This window comes from Sebastes fasciatus, chromosome 1 (assembly GCF_043250625.1).
Source record: "Sebastes fasciatus isolate fSebFas1 chromosome 1, fSebFas1.pri, whole genome shotgun sequence".
In the NCBI taxonomy this organism is placed as follows: domain Eukaryota; kingdom Metazoa; phylum Chordata; class Actinopteri; order Perciformes; family Sebastidae; genus Sebastes; species Sebastes fasciatus.
The window spans coordinates 25,448,415-25,469,871 of NC_133795.1; the positions used below are offsets into that span (position 1 = coordinate 25,448,415).

The following is a 21,457-nucleotide window of genomic DNA, read 5'->3' on the forward strand; positions in this document are numbered from 1 at the left end:
GAGGTGTGTGTGTGTGTGTGTGTGCCTCTACGTCACTTTTTTATTACTACCGTAAAGTTGATAATAGATCATCATACGTCAAAAGCACAGCCCTCATCCATCACTCATTCAAAAAAGCACCTGAGAACAAAAACATACAATCAGATTTCTGCAAAAGGATGAAGAAGTCAGCATGTTAAAAAAGAAAGCATCACAAAACTGATACCGTGGATGAAAAACATTTATTTACTCTATCAAACATTTTCTTTAAGCATATATAACTATACAAACGTTGCATAGTTATTTCATTCAACAATGGTCCTCGACACAAAACGACAGATAGTGGTCAGAGAGTCATGATTTACAGGTACCATTTACAAGTTTAAGTGCTAAAACAGAACCCCCAAATAAATAAAAGCCCACTTACACAATGTTTCCTCTTTAAATAGTACAAAAGGTTGGAAATCAAATTTGAGTCCTATGAAAAATTCATTTAATTAAGCTGGCAGCCTAAATTTTTGATTGACCCGGCATTAGATTAGCACAAACAGTTAGATACTGATGAGAAACACCAGCGTGTAAGACTAAACAAAACTATCTACATTTACATTTCACTTTGTGTCAACACATCTGTACAAGACACACTTGGAATTGTGGTTGCCACAGAAGCCTGAAATGATCTCAGACCTCAAACTCACGGGCTATATTTAACCACATACTGAACATTCAAGGGGTTAGGCACTGGGTTAGTGGCGTGGCGGATGGACACCAGCTGAGGCGCCAGTAATGGTATGTGAGAGCGATTGTCAGAGCATCTCGGGCTTGAGAATGACTGATGAAACTCAAGAGATACAAGTTTCAGCTGGAAGGCACAGACAATGAATAGTCAGTAGGTTTGCACTTTTTTTTATCGATGAGATGCTGTATGCAGCAGACGGTGGGGAACTTCTGGTCTCCAGTGTCCGACTGTTAGTGGCTTGCTGTTTTTCACATTAAGACTTGATTTTCCACAGCTGGAAATGAAGCAGAAGAGATAAAACTTTCAGACATCTTACAGAACAACACAAACACATCATCACAGGGTGGAGTGCAGAATCACAGTGCTTCATCCCTCATTAGAGGAACAGTTTTGGGAAGTACGCTTATTCACTTTCTTGCTGCAGTATTAATCTATACCAGTCTCAAGTCTGTGCTATAAATACAGAACTAGAGCCAGGAGGCTATTAGCTCAGCTTATCTGAGCATAAAGACTCTCTCTTTAAAGTTCAAAATGATATCTACCTGCAGCTACAGTATAAGGATAACTTTTGTTTAATCCGTACACAAACAGAAATGTAAAAACTATAAGTTGTGGTTAATTGGTAATTAGAGGTGACATTAGAGGAGGCAGCCAGGTTAGTTATTTCACCCTGCTTCCAGTCCTTATGCTAAGCTAGGCTAACATCCTCCTAGCTCTACTGTAGCTACATACTTATTGCACACACATGAGAGTGGTACACAGTAGATCTTTAAATCCTACTCTGCAAGAAACCACATAATTGAAAATGTTGAACTATTAATTTAACTTGAAAGCATGTTTTAGATCATCTCCTTCATCAGTAACATCATGCATTTTTTTTTTATAGGGGAGAAATATCAGAATATATCACCCACAGCTTGAGAACTACCTTTGCAAAGGTGTACTATATTTTTTCTCACAAGCCAATCAGAGCAGAATGGGCTTTTTTGGGAGGCGCTAAAACGGAGCGTTTCAGACAGAGGATGAATACAGGTATATTCAGATAGACAGTATGAGAAAAGTAATGTGTTTTTTGAACATTAAAGCATGTAAACATGTTCTAGTAGAAACCCAAAATACAAGTATGAACCTGAAAATGAGTATGATATGTCCCCTTTAAGTCTCAATATGCATGCTTTGCTTTGTTTATCTGCCAGATGGCCATGACCTGAGCAAGGAGGTTTCTGAGATATTACTAAGTTATCCCAGTAGGCTGCTAACAACCCCAACAGTTTGCTAGTATTATATATATATTATTGCTAGTATCATATAAATATAAATGGAAAATTTCACAATTTGCATTTAAAAGGCCACCCCAGTGTTTTATTATAGCAATTCTATGAAGTTGGGGTATTCACAAGAGAGAGATTGTTAAAAATTGTCCAAACTGAAGCAGCTGGAGTCAAGATAACATGAGATTTAGTCCCTAGTCAAACTCCCTTCTATTTTAACATTTAGCAGAAAGAGTCTCACTCTGATGTTGAAGCCGAGCAGGTCGCTGACCACAGCAGACACAGCGGACAGGATGACCACTTTGGTGATGTTGTAGATCAGAGGGTTCACGGTCAGACCCAGCAGTCTGAATGGAGTATCCAGCTCCTGGGCGAGGTAAGAGGGAATACAGTGTCATTTGAAATTAACAACATGGGTCAAAGCCAGAATTTATTAGGGATGTTATTAGGGATGTCTTGAGGCAATTCTAAGTGACGTATAGAAGGTGATTAAGTTGTTGCCTTTTGGGCAGCGTTTTAGATTTGTAAGAGCTGCATGTTATTTTAAGTTTTGGGTTTAGTTAAAAAAATATAAACTTAAAAACATTAAAGGAAAGTTCTGATTCATACTCTCATCTAAGTCAGGCTTTGTGTTTGTTGACTTAAGTGTGCTTGTTAAATGCTGTGTGCAGCTGTAGTATGCAGTCTACAGTATAAATAGTGCTTCGAGACACAGTATCGGTGAATTCTCACTACTAAAAGACTTGGTTTAGGATCTGGCGAAAAACAACTGTAAAATACTGCCTTCACTTTCACTTCACCTCACTGCCACCCTTTGACGGGATCAAAATACAAGTATTTACAATATTTTACACTTGGAAAACAATTCTGAGTGAAAAGTTTTGGCTCTGCTGTAGGAATACTGTAAATAACCACAATAATTCAGATAAAGCTACTCTGTATGGTAAATTAAAATGAGACAATTTATTTTTCAAAAAACAAAGGAGCTAAATTTTGCTTACCTTCATCAGTTTTGTAGCCAGTTTCAAAACGTTGTTCACTATATTGAGTTCTTCTTTCTTATTGGGCTTTTTCTCCATCTTGAGATACAAATTGATCTGAAACATAAAATAGTTTTACATGCTGTGAATTGTGCAATAAAGTCATAGTAATTTATTCAAACCTGCATTAAATGATCCTAAAACTGAATCAGCTGATGATGCTGAACTCACTGAGGAATAACCTGCAACTCCATGTGTTTTGCAGACACGGGTTCTTACCTGCTCAGTGAGCAGCACTGAGGAGTTGCTGTATTTGCAGTTGGTCTCTGAGCCCAGCGTGGCCAGCCGTAACAGAAAGAGGACGAGGGAGGAGGCCCACACCATCAGCTCCCAGTTTATCAGAGACTCTAGGAAAGTCTGGTGGCTGGAAAGAAGCTGACGAAGGGACACAAAAACAACAGTGTTCATACTCGTCGTAGCCACCAGCACTTTGTTGCTGTGAAAATTACATTTTCTCTGCATCACGCAGAGCTTATAAAGATTTTTCTTCACTTCAGGTAATATGGTTAGATGGATGGATGTTTTCTGTCTATCTTCCTGTTATTTCATCTCTATGCAAGACTCACACTATTTTAACGTTATTAGATTTGTGTTCTCTAAACAGATCAGATCTGTTCCAGTGGATATATGACTGACCTGGGCACAGATGATGAATGAAATGGAAAGCGCCAAAAGGAAGATGGTGGAGACGATGACGTCAACGGAGCGCTGCGGCCCTCGCCTCTGCAATCAACAAGCAAGTCAGTGACACACCGTTACACACACACAGACAAGTCCATTGCAACCCTCCGGTGGTGAAACAGTGCACAGTAATAACAGAACAGGGGAGTGTTAAAGCAGGAGAATACATACCCTGAGAAAAGAGCGTAGCGACAACCACATCTTTATGTTCTGGACTTTCTTCAGCCTGAAATGAGGGATCTCTGATTTCTTGGCCTTGCGTGCTGAAGTCAGGTGGCTGAAGTACTTGGCAAACAAGAGTCTCTGTTGGTGAAACATGAACGTACACTAGTGTTAGAGATGCAACGCACTTGACAGAGTTTAGCAGTCCTGCAAAGAGTCAAGTGGGTGATTCTGTTTCAATGTTTCTTCTCTGCCACTAGAGGGAGGAGCAGCTAACATGAGTGGATAAACAGATTGATGAGTGTGGATGAGTTGTGTACTGTCTGGATTCATTTAAGTACATTGCATTGAAAACTCTAGAAATCAGCTGTAATAATACAATCAAACAATGATCTGAGGCTTTTTTGCTCAGTTTCCACTCCCTCAGTTTACTACACATCTAGTCAGGCATGACATATTGTTATTTTCGGAAAAAGTTATTTGTTTTTTTGCCAGTCCACAGATTTTAAAGACAGGGCAATATCTGTACACGCTCAGTTGAAATCTTTAAATCAAGACACTTTATTACAGCTTACCCTAGTACTTAGTCGGGTCCATCACCCTTTTTAAATCCCTTTAATACTGATGTTCTTATTGGTTGTTTTACTTTTAATATTTATTATTTTATGTGTTTGCTTTTTTTTTTTTTAAACTGTAAAGTGTATTGGGACCATGCTGCATGGTGATTCTACACTTTATATAAAATTGATTGATTGATTGAATGGATAGAGTAGAGTGTCAGTGTTCTTGGGATGTAAGATATGTGTTGATTGGATATTCTCAGCCATAGAAATGCCAAAAAAACACACTAGTGCGAACCGAAAAAAAAGGATAATATGAAAGGATTTTGTCACTCCTGTTTCTTACTTCTATTTGGAGTAATAATGAAAAGGTTTGGAACAGTTCTCATAATGCGTTGGGGGATGCAAGTACAGAGTATAATATTATTAGTTAGTGAGTTAGTTGTACAGACAACATGTTAAAATCATTTATTTGTATAACAGTTCACCTGTAAATGGAATGAAACTGGACCGCTTACATAAAGGAAAAATAGCAACATATATCTTGTTAAGTAAAACTGCAATCACAAAGGGTTGAATGTACTTTGTGTATTTCAGATATAATCTGGTCAGGCATATCCCTCACTGTGATACAACAATCTAAAAGAAATAGGATTGTAAAGGACACTGTATGGATGAAAGTTCTTTGAAAATGACCAAAACAAATCTTACATACATATATGTATGCTGTTTGTGTGTATATTTTTTTCTAAAGGACAAATAAAAAAATAACCATGAAATATAATGTCTTTCTGTATTTATTGTATTGTTTTTATGTGAGCATTTATCAGAGGATTACTTACAAATGTGGCGATTACGAGGCAAGAGCTGAAGTTAAGGAGTATATTTTCTTTCTATGATTCCTAAGAAAATTCATGGACGTTTATATGAGATATTAATAACCATGGAAGGTGTAACTCAAGCTGAATCTAACAGTATGTATCGTGTGTGTATTCAGATTTGACTGAGTTATGACTGACGTGAAGGAATGTGAGTTTTGGCGGTTCAATGAGTTGAAATGCAATATTACTTTACTACACATGCCATAGTGAAACAGCCTAACTGGAAATAAAGAGCAAGAGAATGATCCAAACAACACAAAGTCAGTGCTCACCTGTTTGTACGTTCTCTCCGCCACACACATCATGAAGAAGAACAATCCTATGAGGCAGACTCGTTGCACCGTCGTGATGAAGAAAAAGGCGTATTCATGGGCACCACGCTGCCCCACCACCATTTCCCCCAGCTCTCTCAGGGACCCGAAGCCAAGGCTCGACATGTCCAGATGCTGAGCCACGTGGAAGGCGAAGGGAAGCAGTGCCAGGGTGGCGGTCATCAGCCCGCCAAGCATAAGGTAACCCACGCCCTGCTCCACCAACTTCACCTGGGAAGAAACACAAGCGAGAGATGAGAAAGACAGAAGACATCTTGTTATGCTGCAACATTTTTATGGTGATAAAAGCTACAGCAACTCAGACAACATCATTGTGTTAAATTAATACAGCCTGTGTATGTGTATTTTGCTAATGTCTACAAGTGATTATATCACATTTTGGCATTTACGTAATCATGTAAAATGTTAATTCAAATTTCTATATGTCACTTTATTTCATTACTGAAGATGGCTCTACTTATAATTACAATATTTCCTGTCAGAGATGTGACTGTGTGATAGACAAACTGGAAGATAGCATGTGTAAATACTGGACTTAGGCACACAGTCCAGTTGTTTGGTTTTAAAGTCTGTATTATGTTGCACATGCGGCTTTAAGGCCCTGACACACCAAGCCGACGGTCGGCCATCGACCAGTTTGGGCCGTCTGTGAGCGTCTGTCAGCCTAGTTTTTGCAGTGTGTCCTGCACCATCGGCTCTAATCTGCCCGTGTTGGAGTTTTTCCGGCCGATTCAGCATGTTGAATCGACGGTGGAGCTCATCGGTGAGAGAAATCACTCTGATTGGCTGCTCAGCTTAAACGAATCAGTGCACGAGAAGAGAAACAGATGTGAGGAAAATAAGCCAACGAGTAAAGTCAAGAGGAAAAACACAGAAGGCTCTTCTCATTTTTCATCTTCTTCGATCTGATCATTCCAATACATGTATATTTTCACAGCGACATGGCCATCTGGAATGAAGCTAAGTGGTCAGTGAGAGTGGTGTGAAAATGGTCAGCAGACACCGCTTTATTTCATATACGTATCATATGGCTTGTGTGTCTGCTGTCCTCGGTCTTCTGGTTTCCCTTTTTGAATGACGAATACAGACTACCGCCGTCTGCTGGTGTGGAGTTATTTCCTCCGATGCAGGCGCAGAATGTACGTGCCGACTAGTCGTCGACCTTCATCGCTACTAGTTCTTTGATGCCAACTTGGTGTTTCTGGGCCTTAAAAGGCACACAGTCCAGTTGTTTGGCTTTAAACGCCTGTATTATGCTGCACTTGCTGTTGATTTTACCCACAGAATTTATACCAATGTAAAGAGGATAATGTTTACCCGTGTGAGGATGATCCCGCTGATCTCCAATACTGACATGTCTGCCTTCTTACACTCGCCCTGCTCCCATATTATGGCACTGACACGGTCCTTGGATGGGTGACATGCCTGCAGCCAAGACAGCTGGCTCTGAAATCAAACACATTAAATAACATCCGGTTTAGTGGTGGCTTCCACAGTGTTAAAAAAAAATTAAATGAATATCACAGTCTACATGAAATCCACCGTGAGATTTTGGGACCGCTAATAATGTTTGAGTGTTCATGAATAAAATGTACCAACATGTTGACGAAGAAGGGCATTTAAGGTTATTGGCGATCTTACTCCGGTGATTCCCTGCTGTAAGCTCTCATCATCACTGCTCAGAGTAGTGGTTTGTGGCAGCGCCATGCCAGCGTTGTACCTCCCGTTCGCCTCACTGTCACTGCTCCCCGTGGAGGCGGAGTCAGGCCCTTGGAGAAGCTCCTCCCACAGCGTATCATCAGTGTCGGAGGCGGGACGAGAGCCCACAATCGGCCTGAGGCGATCCACCTCTCGAGGCTTCACCTTGATGGAAGCCCCACTCCCTTCCTGTTTTCAGTATTTAAAAGAGTTGTTTCAAATCATGCTGAACTGTGATCAATCTTAAAGGCTTGTTTCTATGTTAGGAACACACAACTGATGTAAAGTACACATCTAACTCCAGTTTCATTAACACAGAGTGGAACAACAAGGTTTACCTGAGGTCTTAATGCAGGTTTGGGGTTTAGATTTCTCTTCCTAACAGAAGCTGCTGGTGCAGATGTCGGCAATGTTGGAGCAGGAAGTCTCTCTTGATGAGGTACTGGAAGAAGGACTTCCACTGGTTGTACTCCCTCCTCATCATCACTGGAGAGCTCGTCGGATGCCCCAAATCCTGACTTTATTGAGGTCTGTGAGAGAATATCGAGACAAATCTTAAAAATGTATTCCAAAACATGCAGGAATTTGATAAATGCCACAGACTATAATACCATAGTGTAATATAAAGCAACCTTCACAAATGACATTTGTATTGTAAACTCATGTTTGAGGATTTTTTCAAATTATTAGTCATTTTGAATGGCATAGTTTGTGAAAATAATAAATTAGATATCATAACTTAAAATGTATTTTTCAAAAGCTTTTATGTTTTCCAGTGATGAAAACACATTTATACAAATATACAGTACATTACACACTAAGTCAGTAGAGCTAGACTTAATTACACTTGAATGTATTTGTAGGTGCATCAAAAAGCAGCTGAATGTACATTTTGTCTGGGAGTTGTCCTGTTGTCCGTTTTACGACTTCAACCCTTTCACGGTGTGTTTTCAGTTCAGGAAAGTTAATTATAAGTCTCTTTGCTCGCCTAAAAATATCTCATTTAGCGTTCAGTTATACTTAGCTCCACCCTCTTGCGTCACTTCTGGTTCCAAAAATAACAAGATGACGACGGCCAAAATGCCGAAATCTAGGTTTCAAAACAGCAGTCCACAGACCAATGGGTGATGTCACGGTGACTACGTCCATTTCTTATATACAGACTATGGTCTAGGGCATCTTTGCGCACAGTTCTTTACTACAGGGAATTAACAAAATAAACAGACCATCTGACAATCTAATGCAATCCAATCCAATATCACTAGAGTAAATAAAACATCAACAAAGGTTCTCATTTATTATACGCTCTAGTCAGTCGAGGAGGGTCATTAAAGATACAGGCGTTCTTCACTATCTTTCCTAAATCAATCCGCCTTTCTACGGCTATTGAGACAGCAAACAAACAAACAAACAAAAAGATCAGTTACAGATGAATAACTCTTAAACTTCAGCTGTGGGCGTAGAGTTTAATTCTAACTTATTTTCCAATACAGCCCAGCTGTATTTATTGACTTGTTTTTAATTCTCACAATTACTTTAATTGCTGTCATTAGTTCTTTGTTTGCTTTATACCACAGTACTGAGATCGACTAGTGAGATGAGTGACTGTACCCTCCCCTGGCTTTCTTCGAACTGCCAGGGCCCCTGCTGCTCTGTGTCTTCGCTGTCCTTCTTTTCTTCCGTTTTTTTCAGCCCTCTGCCCTTCCTGGGCCTGAAGGAGACAAGATAAAAATAACAGTCAAAGACAAGAGATTGAAGATACAGCAGGCTAAAACCACAGGAGTGAGAGAATTATTGAGTGTCATAGAGGCTTTATCAAATAACTTTAGGTTGGTTAAAAGTCCTTGGGTCTATTTGTGTGCGTAATGTGGGATTTTATGCACGTGCCAAGAGGTGAGAGTGTGTTTGTAAAGGCAAATGAGTGTGCAGTGCCTAACAATGAGAAAACCACCTGCGTCTGCGAGCGGGGCTGGTGGTGCAGCTGGCAGCTGGACTGCCCGAGGGCCACCGGCTGGACTCGGTCGACACAATCTGGCAGTGCACGGTACCCAGCAGCAGCATCAGACACATGGGCCCAAACACCTCGCTGGCACTCGCCCCAGGGACCTCCGTGTACAGCGCCACCGCTGCCACTGAGGGGAGCAAAACATTTGGCAACAGCACACAAAACGGTCTCTTAGGGGAGCCATTATAAACAGAATTCATGCTTACTAATGAGGTCTTTCTGTGTGGCTCAGGTGTGATGGGTAACACGTTTATTGTTGCACATGGCTGAATGTAAACTGTGAAATGGAGATACTGAACTGGGTACATATTAAAAAAACATTTACTGTATTTAATTCCTTTAATGACCGAGTGTGTGTTTCCATGGCATAGCAATTTCAAAAGAGAAAATCTAAAAACCTTTTAGCACTAGTCTGAAGGACGACACACACTCAAAATGTCACTGTAGCAATAAAAGTCTTTTAAACAGGACCCTTAGTAAGTTAGTTTTAAAACCATTACTTGATGTGCATGTCAAGTTTGTTAATTTATTATAACCTGGCTCCATATATTCTCCTTCTCTGTGGATTTTTAAAGCACATGAATGATTGCTAATAGCATTGTAAAAGAGTTTTTTTTATAATATAAGGGATTATTTTTTCAAACCTCTTATCTAAGTGACGTTTTAATGATATCTTCGATAAAAGACAAGAATGAGCAGAACTGAAATCTGTCAGTAGTATGAGTCAATTCACAGTGTGGTTCTTGTCAGTACAGTATGTAAATGTTTGAATCAAGGTTATAATAGTAGTTTTCAAATATTTTATTTTAGTTTTGACTTTTCAATTTCATTTTACAGAATTTGCCAGTTTTAGTTTAGTTTTTCAGAAAGGTTTAGTTTTAGTTTGATATATTTAGTTTTAGTTTGTTTTTGTTAGGGCCAGGTATAATGTGTTAGAAGTATGTAGCTACATATAAATACACAACACATTGGAGAGCTGTGTAGGAATGGCCACAATGTTTAATGTTTAACCTTCACGCTACTTTAGTGAAGCAATTGCGTGACAGTGCCATCTTCTAGAAGTCCATTCAATGTCTGTGGTTCAATGTCACGAGAGTTGTCAGAAACTCATGCGGTCTCCTTTTATCTGCACTGATATATTATAGTTAAAAAACTAAAACTGAAATGAATTTGCATTCATTTTTATTTTATTTGTATTAGTTGTGTAACCAGGCAATATCCATTCAGTTTAGTTTTAGTTTTTCCTAAAAGATAACGTTTTTTTCATATTTAGTTTCAGTTTACTAACAATATTTTTCACTGCTTATTTTCGTTTTCGTGTCAGTCTTAATTTACTTTAATGGTTTGAATTAATTTTCAAATTCAGGGCAGTTTTCCCGAGAAACTCACAGCCCCTGTGTGAACAGAACTTAGATTAGAAATGGTGAGCTAACCTTGCATGAAGTACAGCACGAGGATACATGAGGAGACGGACTTGGAGGTCACCTGGATCCACCACTGGAAGAAGAACGGGAACAGCAGCACTCTGACCAGACCCTTCCGAGTCAGAGCTGCCCAGGGACTGTCTGGTTTGGCTTTGCTGAATGTTGACCCTGAGGGGAGGAATGAGATAGTCTCTTACACAGCTTCATCGAAACCATTACAGATATGACGGTATCTCCCATAACAAATGCATTTGTTACTGTGTAGCTGTGTGTATGCAGATTATGTAAATGTCTGTTATCAAACAAACAGATGGAAAACTACTCTTTATTGATCCTCACCTCTTACTAAGTCGACATCGATGAGGTCTGATTTGATGTGACCCGACCTCCTTGGTTTTCTGTCCAAACCCTGGATGAATGGCAAGTGGTATTGTTTGATTTAGTGTAAATGCACAAGATGAATACACAAATATTTATTTATTTCTTTACAGAGATTTGTAAGTGTCTTACATTTAGATCCGTCTGCTCCAGAGATTTCTCCCACACTTGTTGATCATAGGCCCCGATCTGTAGCAACAACAGAACTTTTATCATCCTTTTCCTACAAATTAAACACTACGGGGGGTATTTACTAAGGATATGCAGCCCTTAGTCAAAGTGAGATTGTCCATATTTATTGCACCAAGGTTTTGCCCAGTTAAAATGGAAGAAAATTGCCATTTGGGTTCACGCCTATGGTAAATTATTCCAATCAAAGGGACCTTAAAACAGAATGCTTTTTTCATCCATTTCTGCAGAGACTGCGGGAACAGAGAGGATCAGAGTGTCTTAATAAATGCATTGAGGCGTATGGCTGTAAAAACGTTTACATCTTGCGTTTAAAAACAGCTAATTAAGAGGCTCATACATATCACAATGATTAATAATGAAACAAACATTTCAAAAGAGACCTACATAAAATATTTTAAATAACATTTAAAAGGTAAAGAAAAGGTGAGATGGGACTTTTTTTATATACTAGCTGAAAACACTTTCTTTCGTGCTTCACTGCTTTTCAGACATCTCAACACATGTCTTAAACAGCCTGGCGTCAGATCTTATTGACACAGATAAAATGCAGCGGAGTTGAAATATGTTGTGCCCTTGGCAGCGTTGAGCTCTGACAGGCTTAGTAATAATAATATCTCCCTACATGTCTCAACATACAGTATGGTAACCTGTTTAACAGGTCATATCTATTTTTTTCCCACTTTATTTGGTTGGTGCGCAGTCATAAAAAAAACAGGAACGGTAAACAGGAACAAAAAGTACATATTTGATGAATTGTAGATTCACGAGGAGTGTCCCTGTCAAATAAATTAAGAAAAAATAAATAAATCTCAGTCTTGAACTGGTGTGTGCTGGGTTTTTTCTGAGACCATTTGCATTTATTGATATAAAAACATGGCTTATGTCTGCCTCTTTGGAATACATGTTTTTTTTATTATTATTATTTCAGACATATACAGTACATTCATAATATAAATGTATAGCTGTTTCTGTCCTAATATCACAAAATCTATGTTTCAGAAATGTCTTTATATGTCTATTAGAAATTGGTTTGTTGGAAAAATTAAAAGGGACTGTTTATAACTTCTTACACGTATAAATCAATCCGGGTCGGTGTTCCATGCGCGCTTGCGTGTGGCTACGCTGTTCAGACAAGACTCCAACACAAACTACATGGAAGCACCAAAACCGCAAAGGTATATCTAGTGAAGCCCGTCTGTTAAACAGTGTTGGCCGCGGTCGGAGGATGCGTGGGAGACCGTAGCTTTGGTTTCCAGGACCGTGAGTCTCTGCTGTACTCAGTTGCCTGCCTGCCTGCCTGCCTGCCTTCACTCACACACCACGCGCGTTCTTGCTATTTCGCTCCACCTCACGTGCATGCGCGCACACTGCAGAAGAGTTAGTTTAGCTCTGAGAATATCTAGTGGATGTACAGTGGACGTTTGTGCAGAAATAACTGCTGCAGCTCCTCCAGACCAACAGAGTTTTACCGTGTCTCGTGAAGTGACGGAGCTCTGCAGCGAGTAACGTTATCGTCAGCTAACATTACTGCCAAGCAGGTGAAATATAGATTGATATCGTGGTTTTAGCTGACGTGTGTCGCCTCACTGTTTTGAGCGATGCTCGTTCATGTCTATGTAGAGCGAGCACAAGCGCGAACCCGACGCTGACTTTCGTTGACTTAACGGCCACAGGTGTCGCTGTTAACAAGCTTTTCTGATTCTTACAAACAGTCCCTTTAAATGTACTCTTTTTAAATATGTCTTTAACAATAAAACATTTGTCTTACCTTCTCTTGATACCAGGCTATTCTGGCCATTGTCACCTGCTGCTGGAACCAGTGAAGTCGCAGTCAGGTCATTTCACAAAGAGCACAGGAAACAGAGAGGACTGGGCAGGAATCCAGATTTGTTCACTAAACAAACAACAGAGGGACATATTGTACTTTTTACTTCACTATATGTATTTGACAACAGATTTTTTAGCAACATCATTGATTTACTAATCCAGTGATTTTACATACTGTATAACATTATGAAATGGGCCATTCTGCATTATGTGTACTTTTGGTACTTTAAGTATATTTCAATACTCATGTATTTACTTAATACGGTTTTGAACAAGGACTTGTACTTGTAATAGACGTAAAAGCAACACAATAAAATCAAACAGAGTAAACTAAACATGAAGACAGCTGTAGGAGCACTGTTACCACGGTAACGGTTGTTAACGGTAACGGTTGTTCAGTTGTGAAGCAAGAATCTGTTTAAATGTACGTTAGCTAGCGGTTAAACCGTTGTAACCAAGTAACCGTTAGCCAAACCGTTAACCGTTAACTAACAACAGCTATCCCGTTAGTCAATAAGAGAGGCTACAGAAACTCACCTGAGATTAAACAGTACGGGTTGATTAGACGCAAACTTGAAGAAGACTTCAACAATCATCACAAGCTGCTCGGTAAACACGTTTTGTCATCTGTTGTCAGGCGCTGTTGTAACGTCTTGTTGTTGCTAACTAACTCCTAGCTGCGAGGCTTCACCTCACTGACGCTGTTAGTAACTCACAAATGTTGCGTTTCTACACTGTTTTCTTCCTCCTGCATATGTCTGTCTACCTTTACGTGTGTTTCAGGGACTCTGTAGTTAGATAACTTCACTTTGTGTGTAACATTAGTTCTGTTCTTCCGCTTCTCTCTTCCGGGGTTTGTTGTGGTTGTGTGAGATGTTTAATCCCTACGCGTTGTCTCTCAGGAGGAGTTTTGCGATCGCTCAATTTGCGTTCAGATTCATTTTCCGTGGGTTAGATTGAGACAACAACCATTGTTTTTTAATGTTAAATAAATATTGGTGTGCGCTACATTTTAACACAACATTTGACTGATGAAGCTTGTCACTCACTAGAAGGGGGAAGGTGCTGCCTGACAGACTAGTATACGGACAAAATGAACCCACTGACTTGACATGTCAGCCAATCAGAGAGCAGCAAGAGTGAGACCGCAGAGTGGATTAGAAACTAACAATTATTAGAATTATTGATTTATTTTTTATTTGTATTACTTAATTTTATTTATATTTTTATTTTTTATTTGTTATTATTATTCTGTATGTGGGGTTGGTATGTTTGTGAGTCTGTCTGTAGATGTTTTTTTGGTTTTTGTTTTTCTGTTTGTGATGAAAATTAAAAAAATTAATAAAAAAAACAAAACAAAAAAAACAGGCAATTATTTGAATTATTGATTTATTTTTTATTTGTATTACTTAATTTTATATATATTTTTATTTTGTATTTGTTATTATTATTCTGTATGTGGGGTTGGTATGTTTGTGAGTCTGTCTGTAGATGTTTTTTGTTTTTCTGTTTGTGATGAAAATTTTAAAAATATATAAAAAAAAACCCAAAAAAACAACCAGACAATTATTTGAATTATTGATTATTCTGGCGAATACTTTCTCAATTAATTGTTTGATCTAGAAAATTTCCTGAAGCCTAAAGTGACATCTTCAAATTTAGGACCAAGCTTTTAGAAATACTGCAACCGCCATATACAAATTTTGATTAGTCACCAGAAAAAGTCTGTAAAATTGTCTTTTTCCACATTTTGAATTTCAAAACACTTCCCATAATGCCAGGAATATGATTCTGGTGGATAAATTCAAAATCTCATTATTTTAATGACCTTAAACAGTCCAGTTTAAGGATTCTGACTCTAAAAATATCAGAACCAGGCTTAAAAAAAACCCCATACCATGTGAAATGTACATGAAACTGTACAATATAAACACCTTCTCAAGACAATAAAACCTAAAAATTCCCTGAAATAATTAAGAGGTCATAACCTTTGCGCCCTTAATGGTGGCTATGTTCAAATTGCAATCCCAAACCCAAAGATAATCACTGTAAGATCACAAACGACCAAGAAAATCAGCAAATCATCACAACTGAGAAGATGGAATTAGGGGATGTTTGGCATATTTGCTTGAAAAATGACTGAAACGATTAATCAGTTCTCAAGATTGATACAGATTAATTTACTGATTGACTAATTGTTTCAGCTTTAATGAAGATGGTGTGTTTTTTTTTTGCTGGCATACAAAAAGACTGCAAACCACATGGCAGACCGACACCTATATAGTTATGATTTTTTCTTAAAATATACATATAAGAGAAAACATTATTGCAACACTTCCGTCTAGTACTACTATCTAAAGGGTCCATTGTCTCAATAAATGCCTGTCATCTATGCAGCAGTGTTGAAAATGAACTCTGCTGTCTTGTTAGTCAACAGCCTGTCAAGATAGAGGACGAGTGTCATTTGTCACTCGACTCCTGATTGTCTGATGACGGTTGGTCTTGCTCAGCTGAGCACACGATCTTAGCCTTGACCTTCTTGTTGGAGGAAATGATGAAGTAGGGGCTGAGGGCGGCGTAGCAGGAGGAGAAGAACACCCTCATATCGGCCACCACTGGTGACACCTTTGCCACCGTCAGCATGTAGATCCAGATCACGTTATCAATCCCGAAGAAGACCACATACAGAACCACCAAAGTGATAACAGTTTTGGCCGCCCTGGTCTCTGCCCCACCGCCCTGAGAGCGACGGATCCCTCTCACCTGGCGGCTGTGGCGGTGAAGAAGCAGCAGGATGTAACCACTCGAGCCCAGCATCAGGGCGACGAAGGCGAAATCCCTCGTAGACACAGCCACCCCATTAATCACATAGGACAGGTGGTCTCTGAAGTCCACATGACAGAAGCCCAGGTTGAGGGTGAAGGCAGGGACGGTGCCGTTACGTGGAGCCATAGAGAAGAAAGGGGCTGCGATGCATACAGCCATGTTGAGGAGCCACAGCAACGCAAAGGTCGGGAGGACCAGGGAGGGAAGTGCGGGCTTCAACCGGGACAAACGGGGTCCAGCGGGGGCGATGGTCACCGCCTGAAACACGCTGAGCATGCAGGTGATGCAGACTGACAAAGCCCGGCCGATGCGGTAGGCGTAGATCACCACCTTACAGCCGGGATCATTCAGCAGGTCCCTCAGCCCAAACACAGTCATAGTCTGGGGGACGCAGCGGGTCAGCAGCAGCATCAGGTTGGCAAAGGCCAGGTGGCACAGGATCATGTCCACAGGAAGGAGCTTGGGGTCTGTGTAGATGATGTGGGCGTACGCCAGCAGCACCACAGTGTTCCCCAAGATGCCCATACCTGTTTGCAAGAGGAAGGAGACTCCTTTGATGGTCACACACAGATCCATGATCCTGCAGCGGTCATGATTTGAAAAGCAGACAGAGAAATCTGTTATGAATACACTGCACACAAGAACCATCCTCCAAGTTACCAAACTTGATCAAGTCTAATAGAAACCTAATAGCCTGAATATAATCATGCAATCTCCCGAATGTCTTTCAGTGAAAATCATGCTCACCTGAAGTTGAAAAGTAAAGCCTGTTGTGCATTAAATGTTTAATAGCCCGTGTGATTGCAATTTATAGTCTTCGATGCCCCTCGAGATCATCGGCCAACATTGTGGTGTTCAACCCACAGTTTGGCAAATTAAAGCAACAAACTAAATCTGACTCAGGTGACTCCAGAGGGCAAGCACTACATGCACAAAGGGAATATACGACTGAAGGATACACACACTTTTTCAAGTCTTAATTAAAACAATAGTCCAGTGCCCATATGAACATTCATACAGATTTAGCTTTCTGTAATCATTCCTCCTGTTCATACCTAACATGCTTTTAATGGAAGTGACAGCACAAAAAATTGATGACCTTGGTAGCCCAGTATTTGGACATTGTGTTCCCCTCAGTTCTGAAAAGTGAAGCCAATGCAGAAGTGCTTTAAACTTGCATTCTTTCTAATAGCCAGCAGGGGGTGACTCCTCTGGTTGCAAAAAGAAGTCTGACTGTATAGAAGTCTATGAGAAAATGACCCTACTTCTCACTTGATTTATTACCTCAGTAAACATTATAAACATGAGTTTATAGTCTCAATCGCTAGTTTCAAGTCTTCTTCAATACAGCATGATGTTCATTTAGTAATTTATGGTCCCATTTAGAGTCAAATAGATGATAAAGCAGGGTAAGATTTAGGGCGTTCATAACTTGTGATTGACAGGTCGCTACCACGGCGTTGTCCAGTCTGGGAGTTGTCCGAGTTTTCGTCTTAGAACGTTAACCCTTTCACAGTGTGTTTTCAGTTCATGAAAGTTAATTTTAACATTTTGGTTGCCTAAAAATGTTTTATTCAGCATTTGGTTGTACTTAGCTCCACCCTCTTGTGTCACGTCTGGCTGCAAAAACCTAAGATGGTAATGGCCAAAAATCAAGATGGCGACGGCCAAAATGCCGAACTCGAGGCTTCAAAATGGCAGTCTACAAACCAACGGGTGACGTCATGGCTCGTGATTATCATCATGACTACTTCCACTTCTTATTTACGGTCCATGGTTAATCTTCCTCTGGCTCCTCAACACCTGCATGAGCTCAGCAGCCATACTCTTCTCATTTGGTACCAAAAATGACTCCATGGATGTCCCCCATCACTTCCACTGAAAACATGTTATAGATTTTTTAGTGGCCAGTAGGAACATGAGGAAGGATTACAGCAAGCAACATATGTTTCTTCACTCTCTTCACGGAGCCGGATGCATGTTTCTACAGCAGCCTAGAACGGACAAACCAAACACTGGCTCTAGATAGGGCCAGTCATGTTTTCACATTATTGTGCCGGCCACAGTAGATTCTCCTATACCCTTGGCACACAGGAGAAATTTCAGTTAGCTGCAATCTGCAACCTCACCCTAGATGCGGCCAGATCCTACACACTGTACCTTTAAGTTTTAATGTGACATCCTAATCACAACTGATGAGCGCAGCTGGAAATTAGAGTAAAGTTTCTGGGTTGGAATCACATACGTGATATCAAACATCTCCAGGCTGTACATCATCTCAGCATTCCAGATTCGTTTTAGGATTTAGAGTTGGGGAATTGTTCATCATTATGAAAAGTAATTGAGCTGCCTTAGGTCATATTAGAGAAACATATGTGAATTCTAAACTTGAGTGGTATTTCCTTGTACCTTAACTTCCACATGTCAGTTTCAGCTTCTATAGACAGAAAGACTGCATGTCAGTCAAATATTATAATGCTATTTCCCTGTGGAGTTAAAAAATAGAGTTAAACAGCCCCCGCGGAGACAACAGTGTGCGGTTATTGTTGATGCAAAAGCAGCCTGATGATGCCTTGAATGAGCCATCAAGAGGCTTTTACACGCACAGCTGGTGCTTCAGTTCGCGCTCCTTTCCTCCTTCATGTCCTGGGAGCCTGTTAAAGGACACAGAGGAGCAAGACAATTAGCCATAAAACAATGCATGTCTGTACTAATTTGGGGCATAGGGACAATCACCCATTATTCATCTGTGTTCTTAACTCTCAGCACTGACATATGCTGCAACAGAAGTTTGCAATTCGTAGCAATGTATTCCAGCACGATTTTCTTTAACTGTAAATGACAAACGTGTCTTAAATTAAAAGTGCTTTAACCTATTGGTCAATTCTATATTTCTCTTTTCTCAGTTGTAAAAGTCTGATTGCGTCTATGCTGAAACACTGTTGTTTGAGAAGCATGTTTTCTCCCGGGAGTGGGCTTTGGAATAAAGCATCCTAACTTGTTATTCCCCTGTACATGTTTACATGTTCAGAGAGCTAATTAAAATGGCAAGTTCAAGCATGTCCTTCTCAGGGGATTGCATCATGAACAGTACACTGCATTGCAAAATAATTTATTTTTTCCCTTCTGACATTTGATTTCTTTGCTTATGGCTGATGCAAATAGTTTTTTTTCCCCCATTGCACTAATTTAATTTAAATTTTACATTAACTAATTACGTTACAATAATATCCTCAGAGGTAAAGTTTATAGTTTAATACAGGATTGTGTTAAGTGTGTTAAAAAGTGCTATCAAAAGTATGAAAATCTCATTTGAGTACAGCTCATATTGTGCAAAGTATTTTATTATACATGCAAAACCATTAAGTGATATTATTGTATCCATAAAGGCATTCCTTATACGGGAATACAATATGATGTGTCACATATATTACTGCATGCAACAGAAAAAATAAGACATTGTGCATAGTTATTGGCATGACCTGTATATATATATATATCATGTACCTGGCAACTGGTTCAGAAATACATCCTCTTGCATCATTATGTGCTGTATTAACTTAAATCAAGTCACCACTCAAGTGTTTAAGTTAGTTATTTATGTACAAGTCAAGTTAGGTCAGAGATATGTATACTTTTTTAACCTTTTGCACCTTTGAGTATGCTGCTGAGGCTTTGGTTGTTGAAGAGGGCTTTGGTTGTTAAGTGGCACCCCTCACCGTGCCACTTAATCTGTCCCACAGCGAAAATATGGTTTAAGAGGCTTTTGGATTTGCAGTCTCCCGTCTGATATTGATGGGCCTTTTTAGACTCTGTATTTGCATTTAAGGGGAGGGGAGCAAAATTGACCTCCCACGACCTTTGATTTTATTTATCTATATATTTATATCTTTTCTCGTATCCTTCTAACATACAAGTAAAATAACTCAATCACACTAAATGTTGAAAACACAAAGTGATCTTAAGAAATGTGTTTTCATTCCATTGAGTGCCTTCACCTTTCAAATCAAATCTACAGAGATCATTCATCAGTTTAGGTACCTGTCTACTGTTTTCTCTATTCACATCACATTTTATAGTTTTTTTATTGTGCTTTATGTACCTTTACGTCTGTGTGCACTCTGTGTTTCACCTGGCTGAAAGATAAATCTCCCTTCAAGGACAATAAACATAACTTTGAAGCGTTCTGAAGTACAATGGAGGAGGATGAAGTGTAAAAATATTCAATTACAAGTGAAAGTCCTGCATTAAAAACGTTATTTTGTGTAGGATCTGGTGGTATGTAGCGGTGAGGTGAGGAGATTGCAATCAACTGAAGCCAACGCAAAAATGCAAATAGCCCTCTTTAGAGCCATTTGGAGCAGAGCCAGTGTGCAGAGTGTGTGTGTACGTGGGATGTGAGTGGTGAAGCAAGAGTGAGAGTGGCGGCGGCGATGGAAGAGAGTAACGTTATCTACTCCGGCCAAAGCAGGAAAAGTTGACAGTGTTTTGTTTTTCCGTTCTGGGCTCTTATTGAAACATGGCGGTGCAACATGGCGGACTCCGTAAAGAGGACCCACTATGTGTATTTACCCAGATCATTCTAAGACAACGAAAACACGATTCTTATTATCAGGTGATCATAGACTAAAGAAACATACTTGTTAATATTATATTCCATTTCTGCCAATAGATCCCCATAAATGTTACACACGGTTCCTTTAAGTAAAAGTAATATTAGCAAAATACACTTAAAGTAAAAGTACTCAATGGAGAAAAATGGCCCCTGCATATTTTATTATATATTATATCATTGGATTATTGGTAATGATGTGTTAGTATCATGTTACTGTTGCAGTAAGTTAAGGTAAAGCTATATATAATATTGTGTACAAAGCATCATATTTTATAAAATGATCGTATGTTTTGTAACTAGTATCTAGTACTAGTGGAGTAACAAGTCAAATATTTCCCTCTGAAATGAGTAGAAGTATAAAGCAGCATAAAATGGAAAAGTCAAATACAAGTACCTAAAATATGCACAATGAGTAAATGTGCTTAGTTACATTCCACAACCGTATTAAGTATCAATAAACCAACTCAACACTATCAATACCTGAAATCCTCCTATATCGTGTTCAAAATGTGAATTTCACAAGGCTAATGTGCATTAAACTAATCTGATTAATGATCATATTGTAGCATTTTGTCTTTTTATTTCAGTGGAGGACATGTCTCATCATGTACTTGTGAGAAATGGACTTAATATTCATTACCAGTTACCTGCTGCGGGACATGAGAGAGTTAAATCATGCAGCCCACTAACACTTATTTGCCCTTTCAACATCCTCGCAGTTTAGATTTAATTCCATTTTTAGATTTTTTTACTGCTCTACTACTTTGGATGAATTACACAATCGTAAATCGGACGCTCTGTCACGCTCTACAGAGGAAATTGTGGATGATCTATAGTACCATGCAGA

General features: G+C 39.4%; 2 protein-coding genes across 3 annotated transcripts; both read right to left on the bottom strand.

The window, feature by feature from the left end:
* Positions 1 to 204: 204 nt before the first annotated feature.
* On the bottom strand, positions 205 to 14,218 carry phtf1 (putative homeodomain transcription factor 1). Of its 2 annotated transcripts, none has more exons than XM_074639773.1 (17): positions 13,707 to 14,218; positions 13,111 to 13,236; positions 11,283 to 11,339; positions 11,112 to 11,181; positions 10,782 to 10,940; positions 9,295 to 9,475; positions 8,955 to 9,054; positions 7,682 to 7,873; positions 7,245 to 7,532; positions 6,963 to 7,091; positions 5,586 to 5,855; positions 3,882 to 4,013; positions 3,666 to 3,752; positions 3,249 to 3,404; positions 2,991 to 3,086; positions 2,231 to 2,356; positions 205 to 992 (listed from the first exon to the last, which is right to left on the bottom strand). In XM_074639773.1, exons 2-17 carry the CDS (start codon positions 13,138 to 13,140, stop codon positions 972 to 974), a joined length of 2,094 nt encoding a protein of 697 aa, XP_074495874.1. In that variant the 5' UTR covers positions 13,141 to 13,236; positions 13,707 to 14,218; the 3' UTR covers positions 205 to 971. The 2 variants fall into 2 exon arrangements, with proteins under 2 accessions (XP_074495874.1, XP_074495882.1); XM_074639781.1 differs by having other exon boundaries at positions 7,287 to 7,532; positions 13,707 to 14,035.
* Positions 14,219 to 15,466: 1,248 nt separating this feature from the next.
* Positions 15,467 to 17,043, bottom strand: ora1 (olfactory receptor class A related 1). Its single transcript, XM_074651696.1, has one exon. The coding sequence runs from the start codon at positions 16,641 to 16,643 to the stop codon at positions 15,630 to 15,632; it is 1,014 nt and encodes a 337-aa protein (XP_074507797.1). The 5' UTR covers positions 16,644 to 17,043; the 3' UTR covers positions 15,467 to 15,629.
* Between the last annotated feature and the right edge of the window lie 4,414 nt (positions 17,044 to 21,457).